Here is a 16,342-nt window from a genome sequence, read left to right as displayed (position 1 = left end):
GTCTTCTTGGGTATGACGCTACAAGTTTGGCACACTTGTTTTTGGGGGGATTTTCCCATGCTTCTCTGCAGATCCTCTCAAGCTCTGTCAGGTTGGATGGGGAGCGTTGCTACACAGCTATTTTCAGGTCTCTCCAGAGATGTTTGATTCGGTTCAAGTCCAGGCTCTGGCTGGCCCACTCAAGGACATTCAGAGACTTGTCCTGAAGCCACTCCTGCGTTGTCTTGGCTGTGTGCTTGGGGTCATTGTCCTTTTGGAAGGTGAACCTTTGCCCCAGTTTGAGGTCCTGAGCGCTCTGGAGCAGGTTTTCATCAAGGATCTCTCTGTATCATGCTCCGTTCATCTTTCCCTCGATCCTGACTAGTCTCCCAGTCCCTGCCGCTGAAAAACATCTCTAGAGTATGATGCTGCCGCTACCATGCTTCACCATAGGGATGGCACCAGGTTACCTCCAGACGTGACACTTCTCATTCAGGCCAAAAAGTTAAATCTTGGTTTCATCAGACCAGAGAATCATGTTTCTCATGGTTTGAGAGTCATTTAGGTGCCTTTTGGCAAACTCCAAGTGTGCTTCCATCTGGCCATTCTACCATAAAGGCCTGATTGGTGGAGTGCTGCAGAGATGGTTGTCCTTCTGGAAGGTTCTCCCATCTCCACAGAGGAACTCTGGATCTCTGTCAGAATGACCATCGGGTTCTTGGTCACCTCCTTCTAGGAAGAGTCTTGGTGGTTCCAAACTTCTTCCATTTAAGAATGATGGAGGCCACTGTATTCTTGGGGACCTTCAATGCTGCAGACATTTTTTGTACCCTTCCCCAGATCTGTGCCTTGACACAATCCTGTCTCGGAGCTCTACGGACAATTCCTTCACCATGATGGCTTGGTTTTTGCTCTGACATGCATTGTCAACTGTCGGACCTCATATAGACAGGTGTGTGCGTTTCCATATCATGTCCAATCAATTGAATCTACTACAGGTGGACTCCAATCAAGTTGTAGAAACATCTCAAGGATGATCAATGGAAACAGGATGTACCTAAGCTCAATTTCAAGTCTCATAGCAATGGGTCTTATGTACTTATGTAAATAAGGTATTTCTGTTTTTTATTTGTAATAAATTTGAAAATAAATCTAAAAACGTGTTTTTGCTTTGTCATTATGGGGTATTGTGTGTAGATTGTTGATCTGTAAAAAGTTGTTCATCCGTTTTTGAGTAAGGCTGTATCATAACAAAATGTGGAAAAAGTCAAGGTGTTGAATACTTTTCGAATGCACTGCATGTGTGCGTGTATGTCTACTTTTGTTGATTGACAGGCTTCCTATAGCACAAAAAGGAAACGTATGAAAACATACTGGCAGAATTTAATATTTACATTGGGTGTCTCCTTAACTTGGGAGAGATCAATTGAAAACATTTGATTTAATTTTAAAGTCAATTTGAAATAAATATTGGCACAGAGATATAAATATACGCTACACAATGAAATACATGAGCGCATAATGAATCAGGGAAGGATCTGAACAAGGTCTTTGAGGAAAGCATCGACATTACATGTTTCATTATAAAATACTTTCCATCGTACTTTAAGGTAGTGAATAAAGTACACGCACACACACACACACACACACACACACGCGCCACGAGGACATTGCTCAGTAAAGAAGTCTGACAACATTAAAAATGTCTCTGTCTCTCTCTGCTTTTATGCAGCTGCTCCAGAACATAAAACTCAAGTTGATTTTCCTACAGCATTAGAAGTGCTTTAGCTTTGCTGCATTTCATTTTGGCAGTCTTGCAAGTTTGACTCAGATTTCCCCCTTTTAATTCCTCTGATGCACTAATGTCAAACACACCCAGCATCAATGATGCCAGTTATGTGGAGTCAAGCTTGAGTTGAAAGCCTGATGAACACCACAGAGCATTTACTAAATAAAACTGACCTTATACAACTACTGAAACAAACCTTTTTATTCAAAACATAAATAAATATGACACATAGTTAAATAAGATTTTTTTTTACATTAAACATCAAAGACAAATCACAAATGTTGTGCCTCAGAGACACATAAGTCTCTCTCACGTGCTTGAGTCCTTTTGACTCCCTCTCTGTCTTTCGTTGGGACAGATCCCAGCTAGCTTCACCTCCTCTGTACATTAAGACCCAGTCAGTTCCTCAGACAAGTTCACATAGTGTGTCTTATGAGACACCACATTCTTCCAGGTCCTCTTCATGCCTTAATATATTCCTCACCAGTCTCTTGGACATGCTGTGCATCCTTCATACAACACGCTACGCAACCACATTCACATTTCTGAGTCCAGCCCACACTGAACCTCCTATGTCTCCAATCTACATGAATATGTGTTTTTGTAAGTGTGTGTGTGTGTGTCTTTGAGAAAGTGAGACAGTGTTTGAGGGTGTAAGTCAGAAGAAAGCATGTTCTAGGCAGTAGAGCATCTAAGCACTTCGTGGAGACCTCTGCTGGGGTTTGCTCCTGCTCTTTCTCCCGCCTCCTCCTCCACCTCCACCTCGGCCTCCATGTTTGTGCCTCTCGCCCCTGGGGCCGTCCCCTGTCTTGCGGTTGGTGTCCTTGGTCTGATCCTGGTCGCGGTTGCGGTTCCGGCGTTGTCGGAAGCCCAGCCTCTGACAGTGCTTCTCCAGGCTGCTGGGATGGATGAGGGCCATGACGTCCTGGTACCAAGGCTGGAAGGCATCTGGGCTTGGGTTGGGGTTGTTAGGGGACCAGGAGAGGGCACGGGAGGGGCTCCACACACTCAGACGGATGGTGACGGCAGTCCAACGGAAGCCATGCTCCTCCAGTTGACAGTGATACACGCCAGAGTGACCCATCTCGGCCTGACGGATCAGAACACCTCTCTCAATCACCACCAGCTGCTCTCCTGACTGCAACTGCAACACAGAGAAAAGTGTGAGTGTGTAGGCCAGCGTGTGTGTGTGTGTGTGTGTGTGTGTGTGTGTGTGTGTGTGTGTGTGTGTGTGTGTGTGTGTGTGTGTGTGTGTGTGTGTGTGTGTGTGTGTGTGTATGTGAGTGTGTGTGTGTGTGTGTGTGTGTGTGTGTGTGTGTGTGTGTGTGTGTGTGTGTGTGTGTGTGTGTGTGTGTGTGTGTGTGTGTGTGTGTGTGTGTGTGTGTGTGTGTGTGTAACTGCCTGTGTGTCAGTATGTACCTGATGCAGCTCAGGGCTGTTCTCTCCTGCCTGTATGTACCAGGTGACGGCTGCATGTCTGGATTTGGGCAAGCACTCCAGATAGGTGCTGTTACCCTCGGCAACCATCATCATCCTCTGCTCTGCTTTCACCTGCAGACCAGCTGAACAGAGACAGAGAAAATTGTCACAAGGTCTGCTCTATATAGAAACTCAAGCTAGTATGCATTACCAGTTAAAAGTTTGAACACCTACTCTTTCAAGGGTTTTTCTTTATTTTTACTATTTTCTACATTGTAGAACAATAGTGAAGACATAAAAACTATGAAATAACACACATGGAATCATGAAGAAACCGAAAAAGTGTTAAACAAATCAAAGTACATTTTATATTTGAGATTCATAAAAGTAGCCACCCTTTGCTTTGATGACTGCTTTGCACACTCTTGGCATTCTCTCAACCAGCTTCATGAGGTAGTCACCTGGAATGCATTTAAATTAACAGGTGTGCCTTGTTAAAAGTTCATTTGTGGAATTTCTTTCCTTCTTAATGCGTTACAGCCTATCAGTAATGTTGTGACAAGGTAGGGGTGGTATACAGAAGATTTGGTAAAAGAACCCTATTTGGTAAAAGACCAAGTCCATACTATGGCAAGAACAGCTCAAATAAGCAAAGAGAAACAACAGTCCATCATTCCTTTAAGACATGAAAGTCAGTCAATGCGGAACATTTCAAGAACTTTGAACGTTTCTTCAAGTGCAGTTGCAAAAACCATCAAGTGCTATGATGAAACTGGCTTTCATGAGGACCTCCACAGGAAAAGAAGACCCAGAGTTACTTCTTAATAATAAGAAGAGACTTGCTTGAGCCAAGAAACATGAGCAATGGACATGGGACCGGTGGAAATCTGTCCTTTAGTCTGATGACTCCAAATTTGAGATTTTTGGTTCTAACCGCCGTGTCTTTGTGAGATGCAGAGTAGAGTGTAGGTGAACGGATGATCCCCGCATGTGTGGTTCCCACCGTGAAGCATGGAGTTGTGATAGTGTGGGGGTGCTTTGCTGGTGACACTGTCAGTGATTTGTTTAGAATTCAAGGCACACTTAACCAGTATGGCTACCACTTAGTGGGACTATCATTAGTTTTTCAACAGGACAATGACCCAAAACACACTTTACAGGCTGTGTAAGGGCTATTTGACCAAGAAGGAGAGTGATGGATTGCTGCATCAGATGTCCTGGCCTTCACAATCACCCAACCTCAAACCAAATGAGATGATTCGGGATGAGTTGGACCGCTGTGCTCAGCATATATAGGAACTTCTTCAAGACGGTTGATAAAGCATTCCTCTTGAAGCTGGTTGAGAGAATGCCTGTCATAAAGGCAAAGGGTGGCTACTTTGAAGAATGTTAAATATGAAATATATTTGGATTTATTTAACACTTTTTTTGGTTACTACATGATTCCATATGTGTTATTTCATAGTTTTGATGACTTCACTATTATTCTACACTGTAGGAAATAGTGCAAATAAAGAAAAACCCTTGAATGAGTAGGTGTGTCCAAACTTTTTGACTGGTACTGTATGTCTGTGGGGTTGCGGCTTCTGACAGTCTCTGCTTACCTCCCTGTCTGACACACTGTGTCAGAGGGTCCTCCTCATCACCAACCTGGCGAGCGTTCCTCCTTCGGTGAGAGGAAACCAAAAAAGACATAATGTTAGATAAGAGTATGCACTAAATGTGAGCATTTCTGAGTAGGGCAGGTCTATAGCTACATAGACATGTATTGGATTAGTGGGTACTGGGTATATGAGAGTGAGCTGGCATGTCATAGACTTAAACTTACAACTTTATTTTCCTCTCTATTTTAACAGCATGTTTATTCATCTGTAGTTTATACTGTAGTTCTATACTGTAACTGTGTGAAGTGCTAGCTAGATATACAGTAAGTGTTGGGTCTGGGTTGCGTGTGAGCTAAGCGTGTCCACCTGCGTGCAATGGGCATGAAGGGGCTGCAGGCGTGTCCGTCCCAGGTGCAGTAGGGATCTCTGGCCAGACAGCATTCAGTGCAGGCCTGGCCGTACAGCTCACACTGGAACAGAGCCAACTGGGCCACACCCTCCGCAGAACCCACAAACAGCCACTGCTGTAGTCACACACACACACACACACACACACACACACACGCACACGCACACGCACACGCACACACACACACACACACACACACACACACACACACACACACACACACACACACACACACACACACAAAAAGAAAAAAGAAAACATAGAATAAAAACACATCATTATAAAATGGCTGAGAGAGCAAATGCCACAACTGTCAGTTATTTCAGGAATTATGCTTTCGATGATTCACACTTTCCAAATTCACACACGACTGAGACTGTCTGCTACAGAGCATGTTTACGTGTGTTTATGTAGATTCACCATCTCAATGTGCACCAGCCCACTAGGCAAAAACTGGTTAAATCAAAGTTGTTTCCATGTCATTTCAATTAAATTACTTTGAACTAACATGGAATAGACGTTGGATTGACGTCTGTGCCCAGTGGGATTCCTCATCACTCTGTGGTTACCATAGCAACCAGTGATTAAGCACTTCTTGGAGATATAAGATGGGGAGCTTTGTGTGTGTTTGGGGGGGATGGTATATGTGCATCATTCTTACCTTTTTCTTGGACAGTGTCATGGTAGTCACAGGTGACTTGTGCTGTGGTGGGAGAGGGGAAAAGGTGTTAGGGTAGACCAGACAACAGAAGAAACTACAGATATGTCAAAAAATGATCTAAAACTACAGATTTGTCAAAGTAAGGATACAACAAACTTGTACCTGGAAGACCTGCAGCTGCTCCAGGGTGACCTCCTGGGTGACACCGTGTTCTTTTGGGAGGGGGATAGACTTCAGCACCTGGCCTGAGTCTGCAACACAGAGGACACTCCTGCTTGTACTGTACTCAAACACACACTCACGTGCACGCACACATACACAAAACCTATTCCCACACCTGTGCCAATGAACAGGACGTCATACTGTCCGTCCACTGCCTCTACTCGGTCCACGAGCAGTCGGCTGAATTTGTAGTGCACTCCCACCCTGACCAACAGAGGGCGCCCTCCCTGCGGCAGCACTGCTTCCTGCAGCAGAGGGTGGGTACGGCTGAAGAAGATGACGTCATCAGGGTACTCCCGGGTGGAGCTGTAGCTACCGTATGTACTGCTGGGACACTGAAGGGAGAGGGAGAGAGATAGGGAGAGCTGCATTGGCATCAAGCATTCAATGAAATGGAAAGAGTTGGGCAAAACATGGTTAAAGTTGGGATCAAGTTAAGGTTGAGAAGAGTTGTAAAAAGTTGTGCCTTTGGACTAGAATATTTGTTGAGCTTGAGTTGGGTCAAAGATAGTGCTTGTATTCCTTAATTTTGACTGGTAGAGAGCCTCGTTCCCAGCTACATTCAGTATACAGTGGCAAGAAAAAGTATGTGAACCCTTTGGAAATACCTGGATTTCTGAATAAATTGGTCATAAAATTTGATCTGATCTTCATCTAGGTTAAAACAAATAGACAAACACAGTCTGCTTAAACTAATAACACACAAACAATAACATGCTTTCATGTCTTTATTGAACACACCGTGTAAACATTTATAGTGCAGGGTGGATAAAGTGAAACCTTGGATTCAATAACTGGTTGACCCTCCTTTAGCAGCAATAACCTCAACCAAACATTTTCTGTAGTTGCAGATCAGACCTGCACAATGTTCAGGAGGAATTTTGGACCATTTCTCTTTACAAAACTGTTTCAGTTCAGTAATATTCTTGGAATGTCTGGTGTGAACTGCTCTCTTGAGGTCATGCCACAGCATCTCAATCGGTTTGAGGTCAGGACTGGGCCAATCCAGAAGGCATATTTTCTTCTGTTGAAGCCAATCTGTTGTTGATTTACTTATGTATTTTGGGTCATTGTCCTGTTGCATCACCCAATTTCTGTTGAGCTTCAATTGGCGGACAGAGAGCCTAATATTCTCCTGAAAAATGTCTTGATAAACTTGAGAATTAATTTATCCGTCGATGATAGCAAGCTGTCAAGGCAATGAGGCAGCAAAGCAGCCCCAAACCATGATGCTCCCTCCACCATACGTTACAGTTGTTGATGTTGGTGTGCTGTGCCTTTTTTCCTCCACACATGGTGTTGTGTGTTCCTTCCAACAACTCAACTGTAGTTTCATCTGTCCACAGAATATTTTGACAGTAACGCTGTGGAACATCCAAACTTCAGACTTGCAGCAATGGATTATTTTTGGACAGCGGTGGCTTCTTTCGTGGTGTCCTCCCATGAACAGCATTCTTGTTTACTGTTTTACGAATCGTTGACTCGTCAACAGAGATGTTAGCGTGTTCCAGAGATTTCTGTAGATCTTTTTAGCTGACACTCTAGCATTCTTCCTAACCTCATTGTGCATTCTGCATTGTGCTCTTGCAGTCATCTTTTTAGGATGGCCAGTAGCAACAGTGCTGAAAGTAGCAACAGTGCTGAACTTTCTCAATTTATAGACTATTTTTCTTATTGGGGACTGATGAACATCAAGGTTTTTAGAGATACTTTTGTAACCCTTTCCAGCTTTATGCAAGGCAACAATTCTTAATCTTGGGTCTTCTGAGATCTCTTTTGTTCGAGGCATGGTTCACATCAGGTAATGCTTCTTGTGAATAGCAAACTCAAATTTTGTGAGTGTTTTTTATATGGCAAGGCAGCTCTAACCAACATCTCCAATCTCGTCTCATTGATTGGACTCCAGGTTAGCCGACTCCTGACTCCAATTAGCTTTCAGAGAAGTCATTAGCCTAGGGGTTCACATACTTTTTCCAACCTACACTGAATGTTTAAATTATATATTCAATATAGACAAGAAAAATACAATCATGTTTTTTTATATTTTTATATTTTTATTTCACCTTTATTTAACCAGGTAGGCTAGTTGAGAACACCTTTATTTAACCAGGTAGGCTAGTTGAGAACACCTTTATTTAACCAGGTAGGCTAGTTGAGAACACCTTTATTTAACCAGGTAGACTAGTTGAGAACACCTTTATTTAACCAGGTAGGCTAGTTGAGAACACCTTTATTTAACCAGGTAGGCTAGTTGAGAACACCTTTATTTAACCAGGTAGGCTAGTTGAGAACACCTTTATTTAACCAGGTAGACTAGTTGAGAACACCTTTATTTAACCAGGTAGGCTAGTTGAGAACACCTTTATTTAACCAGGTAGGCTAGTTGAGAACACCTTTATTTAACCAGGTAGGCTAGTTGAGAACACCTTTATTTAACCAGGTAGGCTAGTTGAGAACACCTTTATTTAACCAGGTAGGCTAGTTGAGAACACCTTTATTTAACCAGGTAGGCTAGTTGAGAACACCTTTATTTAACCAGGTAGGCTAGTTGAGAACACCTTTATTTAACCAGGTAGGCTAGTTGAGAACACCTTTATTTAACCAGGTAGGCTAGTTGAGAACACCTTTATTTAACCAGGTAGGCTAGTTGAGAACACCTTTATTTAACCAGGTAGGCTAGTTGAGAACACCTTTATTTAACCAGGTAGTCCAGTTGAGAACACCTTTATTTAACCAGGTAGGCTAGTTGAGAACACCTTTATTTAACCAGGTAGGCTAGTTGAGAACACCTTTATTTAACCAGGTAGGCTAGTTGAGAACAAGTTCTCATTTGCAACTGCGACCTGGCCAAGATAAAGCATAGCAGTGTGAGCAGACAACAAAGAGTTACACATGGAGTAAACAATTAACAAGTCAATAACACAGTAGAGAACAAAGGGGGAGTCTATATACAATGTGTGCAAAAGGCATGAGGTAGGCAAATAATTACAATTTTGCAGATTAACACTGGAGTGATGAATGATCAGATGGTCATGTACAGGTAGAGATATTGGTGTGCAACAGAGCAGAAAAGTAAATAAATAAAAACAGTATGGGGATGAGGTAGGTGAAAAAGGGTGGGCTATTTACCAATAGCTGATGTTTGAAGTTGGTGAGGGAGATAAAAGTCTCCAACTTCAGCGATTTTTGCAATTCGTTCCAGTCACAGGCAGCAGAGTACTGGAACGAAAGGCGGCCAAATGAGGTGTTGGCTTTAGGGATGATCAGTGAGATACACCTGCTGGAGCGCGTGCTACAGATGGGTGTTGCCATCGTGACCAGTGAGCTGAGATAAGGCGGAGCTTTACCTAGCATGGACTTGTAGATGACCTGGAGCCAGTGGGTCTGGCGACGAATATGTAGCGAGGGCCAGCCGACTAGAGCATACAAGTCGCAGTGGTGGGTGGTATAAGGTACTTTAGTGACAAAACGGATGGCACTGTGATAGACTGCATCCAGTTTGCTGAGTAGAGTGTTGGAAGCCATTTTGTAGATGACATCGCCGAAGTCGAGGATCGGTAGGATAGTCAGTTTTACTAGGGTAAGCTTGGCGGCGTGAGTGAAGGAGGCTTTGTTGCGGAATAGAAAGCCGACTCTTGATTTGATTTTCGATTGGAGATGTTTGATATGAGTCTGGAAGGAGAGTTTGCAGTCTAGCCAGACACCTAGGTACTTATAGACGTCCACATATTCTAGGTCGGAGCCATCCAGGGTGGTGATGCTAGTCGGGCATGCGGGTGCAGGCAGCGACCGGTTGAAAAGCATGCATTTGGTTTTACTAGCGTTTAAGAGCAGTTGGAGGCCACGGAAGGAGTGTTGTATGGCATTGAAGCTTGTTTGGAGGTTAGATAGCACAGTGTCCAAAGACGGGCCGAAAGTATATAGAATGGTGTCGTCTGCGTAGAGGTGGATCAGGGAGTCGCCCGCAGCAAGAGCAACATCATTGATATACACAGAGAAAAGAGTCGGCCCGAGAATTGAACCCTGTGGCACCCCCATAGAGACTGCCAGAGGACCGGACAGCATGCCCTCCGATTTGACACACTGAACTCTGTCTGCAAAGTAATTGGTGAACCAGGCAAGGCAGTCATCCGAAAAACCGAGGCTACTGAGTCTGCTGATAAGAATATGGTGATTGACAGAGTCGAAAGCCTTGGCAAGGTCGATGAAGACGGCTGCACAGTACTGTCTTTTATCGATGGCGGTTATGATATCGTTTAGTATCTTGAGTGTGGCTGAGGTGCACCCGTGACCGGCTCGGAAACCAGATTGCGCAGCGGAGAAGGTACGGTGGGATTCGAGATGGTCAGTGACCTGTTTGTTGACTTGGCTTTCGAAGACCTTAGATAGGCAGGGCAGGATGGATATAGGTCTGTAACAGTTTGGGTCCAGGGTGTCTCCCCCTTTGAAGAGGGGGATGACTGCGGCAGCTTTCCAATCCTTGGGGATCTCAGACGATATGAAAGAGAGGTTGAACAGGCTGGTAATAGGGGTTGCGACAATGGTGGCAGATAGTTTCAGTGTGTGTGTATAAGCACAGTATGTTTGTCTATTGTTGTGACTAAGATGAAGATCAGATCAAAATTGATGACCAATTTATGCAGAAATCCAGGTAAATCCAAAGGGTTCACATACAGTTGAAGTCGAAAGTTTACATACAGTTAGGTTGGAGTCATTAAAACTTGTTTTTCAACCACTCCACACATTTCTTGTTAACAAACTATAGTTTTGGCAAGTCGGTTAGGACATCTACTTTGTGCATGACACATTAAATTTTTCCAACAATTGTTTACATACAGATTATTTAACTTATAATTCATTCCAGTGGGTCAGAAGTGTACATACACTAAGTTGTTTGTGCCTTTAAACAGCTTGTAAAATTCCAGAAAATGATGTCATGGCTTTAGAAGCTTCTGATAGGCTAATTGACAACATTTGAGTCAATTGGCGGTGTACCTGTAGATATATTTCAAGGCCTACCTTCAAACTCAGTGCCTCTTTGCTTGACATCATGGGAAAATCAAAAGAAATCAGCCAAGACCTCAGAAAACAAACTGTAGACCTCCACAAGTCTGGTTCATCCTTGGGAGCATTTTCCAAACGCCTGAAGGTACCACGTTCATCTGTACAAACAATAGTACGCAAGTACTATGGGACCATGTAGCTGTCATACCGCTCAGGAAGGATACACGTTCTGTCTCCTAGAGATGAATGTACTTTGGTGCAAAAAGTGCAAATCAATCCCAGAACAACAGCAAAGGGCCTTGTGAAGATGCTGGAGGAAACCAGTACAAAAGTATCTATATCCACAGTAAAGGGAGTCCTATATCGACATAACCTGAAATGCCGCTGAGCAAGGAAGAAGCCGCGGCTCCAAAACCGCCATGAAAAGCCACACTACGGTTTGCAACAGCACATGGGGACAAAGATCGTACTTTTTGGAGAAATGTCCTCTGGGCTGATGAAACAAAAATATAAATGTTTGGCCATAATGACCATTGTTATGTTTGGAGGAAAAAGGGGAGGCTTGCAAGCTGAAGAACACCATCCCAACCATGAAGCGTGGGGGTGGCAGCATCATGTTATGGGGGTGCTTTGCTGCAGGAGTGACTAGTGCACTTCACAAAATAGATGAGGATCATGAAGAAAGAAAATGATGTGGATATATTGAAGCAACATCTCAAGACATCAGTCAGGAAGTTAAAGCTTGATCGCAAATGGGTCTTCCAAATGGACAATGACCCCAAGCATACTTCTAAAGTTGTGGCAAAATGGCTTAAGGACAACAAAGTCAAGGTATTGGAGTGGCCATCACAAAGCCCCGACCTCAATACCATAGAAAATTTGTAGTCAGAACTGAAGAAGCGTGTGCAGGCAAGGAGGCCTACAAACCTGACTCAGTTACACCAGCTCTGTCAGGAGGAATGGGCCAAAATTCACCCAACTTATTGTGGGAAGCTTGTGGCAGGCTACCCGAAAGGTTTAACCCATATTAAACCATTTAAAGGCAATGCTACCAAATACTAATTGAGTGTATGCAAACTTCTGACCCACTGGGAATGTGATGAAAGAAATAAAAGCTGAAATAAATCATTCTCTCTACTATTATTCTGACATTTCACATTCTTAAAATAAAAAATAACTGACCTAAGACAGGACATTTTTACTTGGATTACTGAGTTTAACAACTGAGTTTAAATGTATTTGGCTAAGGTGTATGTACGCTTCTGACTTGAACTGTACTTTTTCTTGCCATTTTAACTTGACGAATCAGAATATGGTGAGTAATGATGGACAGGGAATGACAGCTCATTAGTAGAGAACTTACTGTGCCAGGTCTTGGATAGGGGACCTTTCCTGTGAACTCAGCCCACTTGTACTGCGGTCCCTCCTTGTGGTAGAAGTTTCCCTTGAAGGCCCTTACCACGTCCTGCATGCGGTACACACACACCGCCGAACCATTCAGAACGTCACTTTGGGGAAGAGAGGGGATAGTGTGTCAGTCATTATTACCTTTCAATCAACTGTCAACTGTTTTAGAAAGAAAATAATTTTTTTGTCCGTTAAAATAACATCAAATTGATCATAAATACAGTGTAGACATTGTTAATGTTGTAAATGACTACTGTAGCTGGAAAAGGCAGATTTTTAAATGGAATATCTACATAGGCGTACAGAGGCCCATTATCAGCAACCATCACTCCTGTGTTCCAATGGCACTTTGTGTTAGCTAATCCAAGTTTATCATTTTTAAAGAAAAATTGCCAGGAAACTGAAGATCTCGTACAACGCTGTGTACTACTCCCTTCACAGAACAGCACAAACTGGCCTTAACCAGAATAGAAAGAGGAGTGGGAGGCCCGGTGCACAACTGAGCAAGAGGACAAGTACATTAGAGTGTCTAGTATGAGAAACAGACGCCTCACAAGTCCGCAACTGGCAGCTTCATTAAATAGTACCCGCAGAACACCAGTCTCAACCTCAACAGTGAGGAGGTGACTCCAGGATGCTGGCCTTCTCCTCTTGCTCAGTTGTGCACCGGGGCCTCCCACTCCTCTTTCTATTCTGGTTATAGCCAGTTTGCAGTGTTCTGTGAAGGGAGTAGTACACAGCGTTGTACAATATCTTCAGTTTCTTGGCAATTTCTCGCATGGAATAGCCTTCATTTCTCAGAACAAGAATAGACTGAAGAGTTTCAGAAGAAAGTTCTTTGTTTCTAGCCATTTTGAGCCTGTAATCGAATCCACAAATGTTGATGCTCCAGATACTAGACTAGTCTAAAGAAGGTCAGTTTTATTGCTTCTTTAATCAACAACACTTTTCAGCTGTGCTGACATAATTGCAAAATTATTTTCTAATGAGCAATTAGCCTTTTCAAATGATAAACTTGGATTAGCTAACACAATGTGCCATTGGAACACAGGAGGGATGGTTGCTGATAATGGGCCTCTGCACACCTATGTAGATATTCCATTTTAAAAAATCTACCGTTTCCAGCTACGATAGTCATTTACAACATTAACAATGTCTACACTGTATTTATGATCAATTTGATGTTATTTTAACGGACAAAAAAATGGATTTCGTTGATATATATGATGAAGAGGGTGAGGCTTAAGCTACATCCCTGTCTCACCCCACGGCCCTGTGTGAAGAAATGTGTGTGTTTTTTACACATTTTAACCGCGCACTTGTTGTTTGTATACATGGATTTTATAATGTCGTATGTTTTACCCCCAACACCACTTTCCATCAATTTGTATAGCAGACCCTCATGCCAAATTGAGTCGAAGGCTTTTTTGAAATCAACAAAGCATGAAAAGACTTTGCCTTTGTTTTGGTTTGTTTGGTTGTCAATTAGGGTGTGCAAGGTGAATACATGGTCTGTTGTACGGTAATTTGGTAAAGAGCCAATTTGACATTTGCTCAGTACCTTGTTTTCATTGACGAAATGTACGAGTCTGCTGTTAATAATAATGCAGAGGATTTTTCCAAGGTTACTGTTGACGCATATCAGTATCTCTCTCTCTCTCTCTCTCACACACACACACACACACACACACACACACACACACACACACACACACACACACACACACACACACACACACACACACACACACACACACACACACACACACACACACACACATACCCACACACACACACACACACACACACACACACACACACACACACACACACACACACACACACACACACACACACACACACACACACACACACACACACACACACACAAACAGGCTGAATCACCTGGATGTGGTAAAGAGTCCGTAGATAAGAGGGTTCTTCTTGTCCTTCCCATCATGGAGGATAAAGATGTCCTCTGGAAGGAGAAGAGAGGGGATAAATGTTGCATTAGGTGAGAAACTTGGGTCAAACTGATTATAGGGCTGATTTGCATTATTCAATATGTGACATGACAGGGTACAAGGTACATATCCACCCTCCACAGCATAGACAAGGTACATATCCACCCTCCACAGCATAGTCATGGTACATATCCACCCTCCACCGCATAGCCAGGGTACATATCCACCCTCCACAGCACAGACAAGGTACATAAAGCCACACTCAACAACCCCACTTCTGAAGCCCTCAAAAGCAATGGCATGTTCAGTGGAGGGAGGCACAGAGTGCTCTACGACATCTACAAAATGACTGGTGGATCTCCAAAGCACAAGAAATACAATCTTGTGCGGACAGATATGACACTTTTATGATGCCCTGAAGAACACACACGGCCCAAGAAGTTGCTTTCTCCGTAACCCTCAGAAGTGCAGATGGGTCTACACTCATAAACTAAAATAATCCAGAGGTGGGGTGTGCATTTTGAAAGTGACCAGAATCGTGTTCCACACTCAGAGATCCTACAGAAAACCAACTGCAGGAGCACTGACGAGTCCATCACACACCACTATGGCTCAGCCATGCTATCCGGATGCCACAAAAGATGCTGCACGGACAGCTACAATTGGGCCATTGCTCTTCAGCTGGGCAGAAAAGGCAGCTGAAGAACCAACTGAAGACATCACTAAAGAAGTGTGGGATGAATCCTGCCTCCCTCCAGAATGTTGATGTGGACCTTTCCACCTGGCCAGGCCTCTGCCATCAAAGAGTGCAGTTGGCCGCGGAAAAAAGGACTGAACGTAGTCTGGCAAGGAGACTGGCCTCAACGGCAGATAATGTGCATCCCGCATCGGATTATACAGTTGTCAGCAAACCCACAAGCAGTAGTGGAAGTCATCATCGGATACGAAATGTGTGCGTATGTATGTGTGAGCATGCGAGTGAGCAAGTGTACAAGTGTGTGTGTGTGTTTGTGTGTTTGTGTGTTTGTGTGTTTGTGTGTTTGTGTGTGTGTGCGTGTGTGCGTGTGTTTGTGTGTGTGTGTGTGTGTGTGTGTGTGTGTGTGTGTGTGTGTGTGTGTGTGTGTGTGTGTGTGTGTGTGTGTGTGTGTGTGTGTGTGTGTGTGTGTGTGTGTGTGTGTGTGTATACAAATGTGTTCCTAGTCCAAATGTGACTAATGCTGTTTGGTATGGTGGTACGGCTGAGTGGGCCAACCTAACGAATCCCAGTCAGTAATATGCATATTACATACATAGTATATTAGTATTAGTATTACATGCATAGTATATTTCAGTGTGAGAGCTGAAGACGAGCTGATCCTCCATGACCAATCCTCCTACAGCAGGCCTCTCCTGCCCTGCAGCTAGGCCTCTCTGCCTCTCTGTCTCCTATGGCCCCACACTGTCCTCCATCCCTCCCAACCCCATGACACAGATCAACCACTGACCAAATATATGACACATGAACATGTACACAAACAAGACATTGATATGGACTTTTCAGGGAAGTTAGGAACAAATATACACAGGCAGTTAGGAAAGCAAAGGCTAGCTTTTTCAAGCAGAAATTTGCATCCTGTAGCACAAACTGTATTCTGTATTTATTTATCTTGCTCCTTTGCACCCCAGTATCTCTACTTGCACATTCATCTTCTGCACATCTACCATTCCAGTGTCTAATTGCTATATTGTAATTACTTCGCCACCATGGCCTATTTATTGCCTTAACTCCCTTATCTTACCTCATTTGCACACACTGTATATAGATTTTTATTTTTTCTACTGTATTATTGACTGTATGTTTTGTTTATTCCATGTATAACTCTGTGTTGTTGTATGTGTCGAACT

At 43.4% G+C, this 16,342-nt stretch overlaps 1 protein-coding gene across 2 annotated transcripts in view; it reads right to left on the bottom strand.

Moving 5' to 3' along the window:
- Positions 1-1,340: 1,340 nt before the first annotated feature.
- Positions 1,341-16,342, bottom strand: part of LOC109868939 (semaphorin-3ab-like) — a 32,062-nt gene continuing 17,060 nt past the window's right edge. Inside the window, exons 9-17 of one of the 2 annotated variants that reach the window (XM_031804329.1) lie at positions 14,400-14,472; positions 12,451-12,595; positions 6,199-6,418; positions 6,024-6,112; positions 5,862-5,903; positions 5,158-5,315; positions 4,792-4,853; positions 3,188-3,330; positions 1,341-2,912 (exon numbers count right to left, since the gene is read on the bottom strand). In XM_031804329.1, coding sequence (XP_031660189.1) covers positions 2,460-2,912; positions 3,188-3,330; positions 4,792-4,853; positions 5,158-5,315; positions 5,862-5,903; positions 6,024-6,112; positions 6,199-6,418; positions 12,451-12,595; positions 14,400-14,472 — 1,385 coding nt within the window. In that variant the 3' untranslated portion in view covers positions 1,341-2,459. The remainder of the gene's footprint in view (positions 2,913-3,187; positions 3,331-4,791; positions 4,854-5,157; positions 5,316-5,861; positions 5,904-6,023; positions 6,113-6,198; positions 6,419-12,450; positions 12,596-14,399; positions 14,473-16,342) is intronic. The other variant, XM_031804330.1, reaches the window with a different exon arrangement.

The sequence above is a fragment of the Oncorhynchus kisutch genome, linkage group LG24, assembly GCF_002021735.2.
Source record: "Oncorhynchus kisutch isolate 150728-3 linkage group LG24, Okis_V2, whole genome shotgun sequence".
In the NCBI taxonomy this organism is placed as follows: Eukaryota; Metazoa; Chordata; class Actinopteri; order Salmoniformes; family Salmonidae; genus Oncorhynchus; species Oncorhynchus kisutch.
The sequence above is the reverse complement of the archived record's forward strand: the minus strand, read 5'-3'. Positions and strand labels throughout refer to the sequence as shown.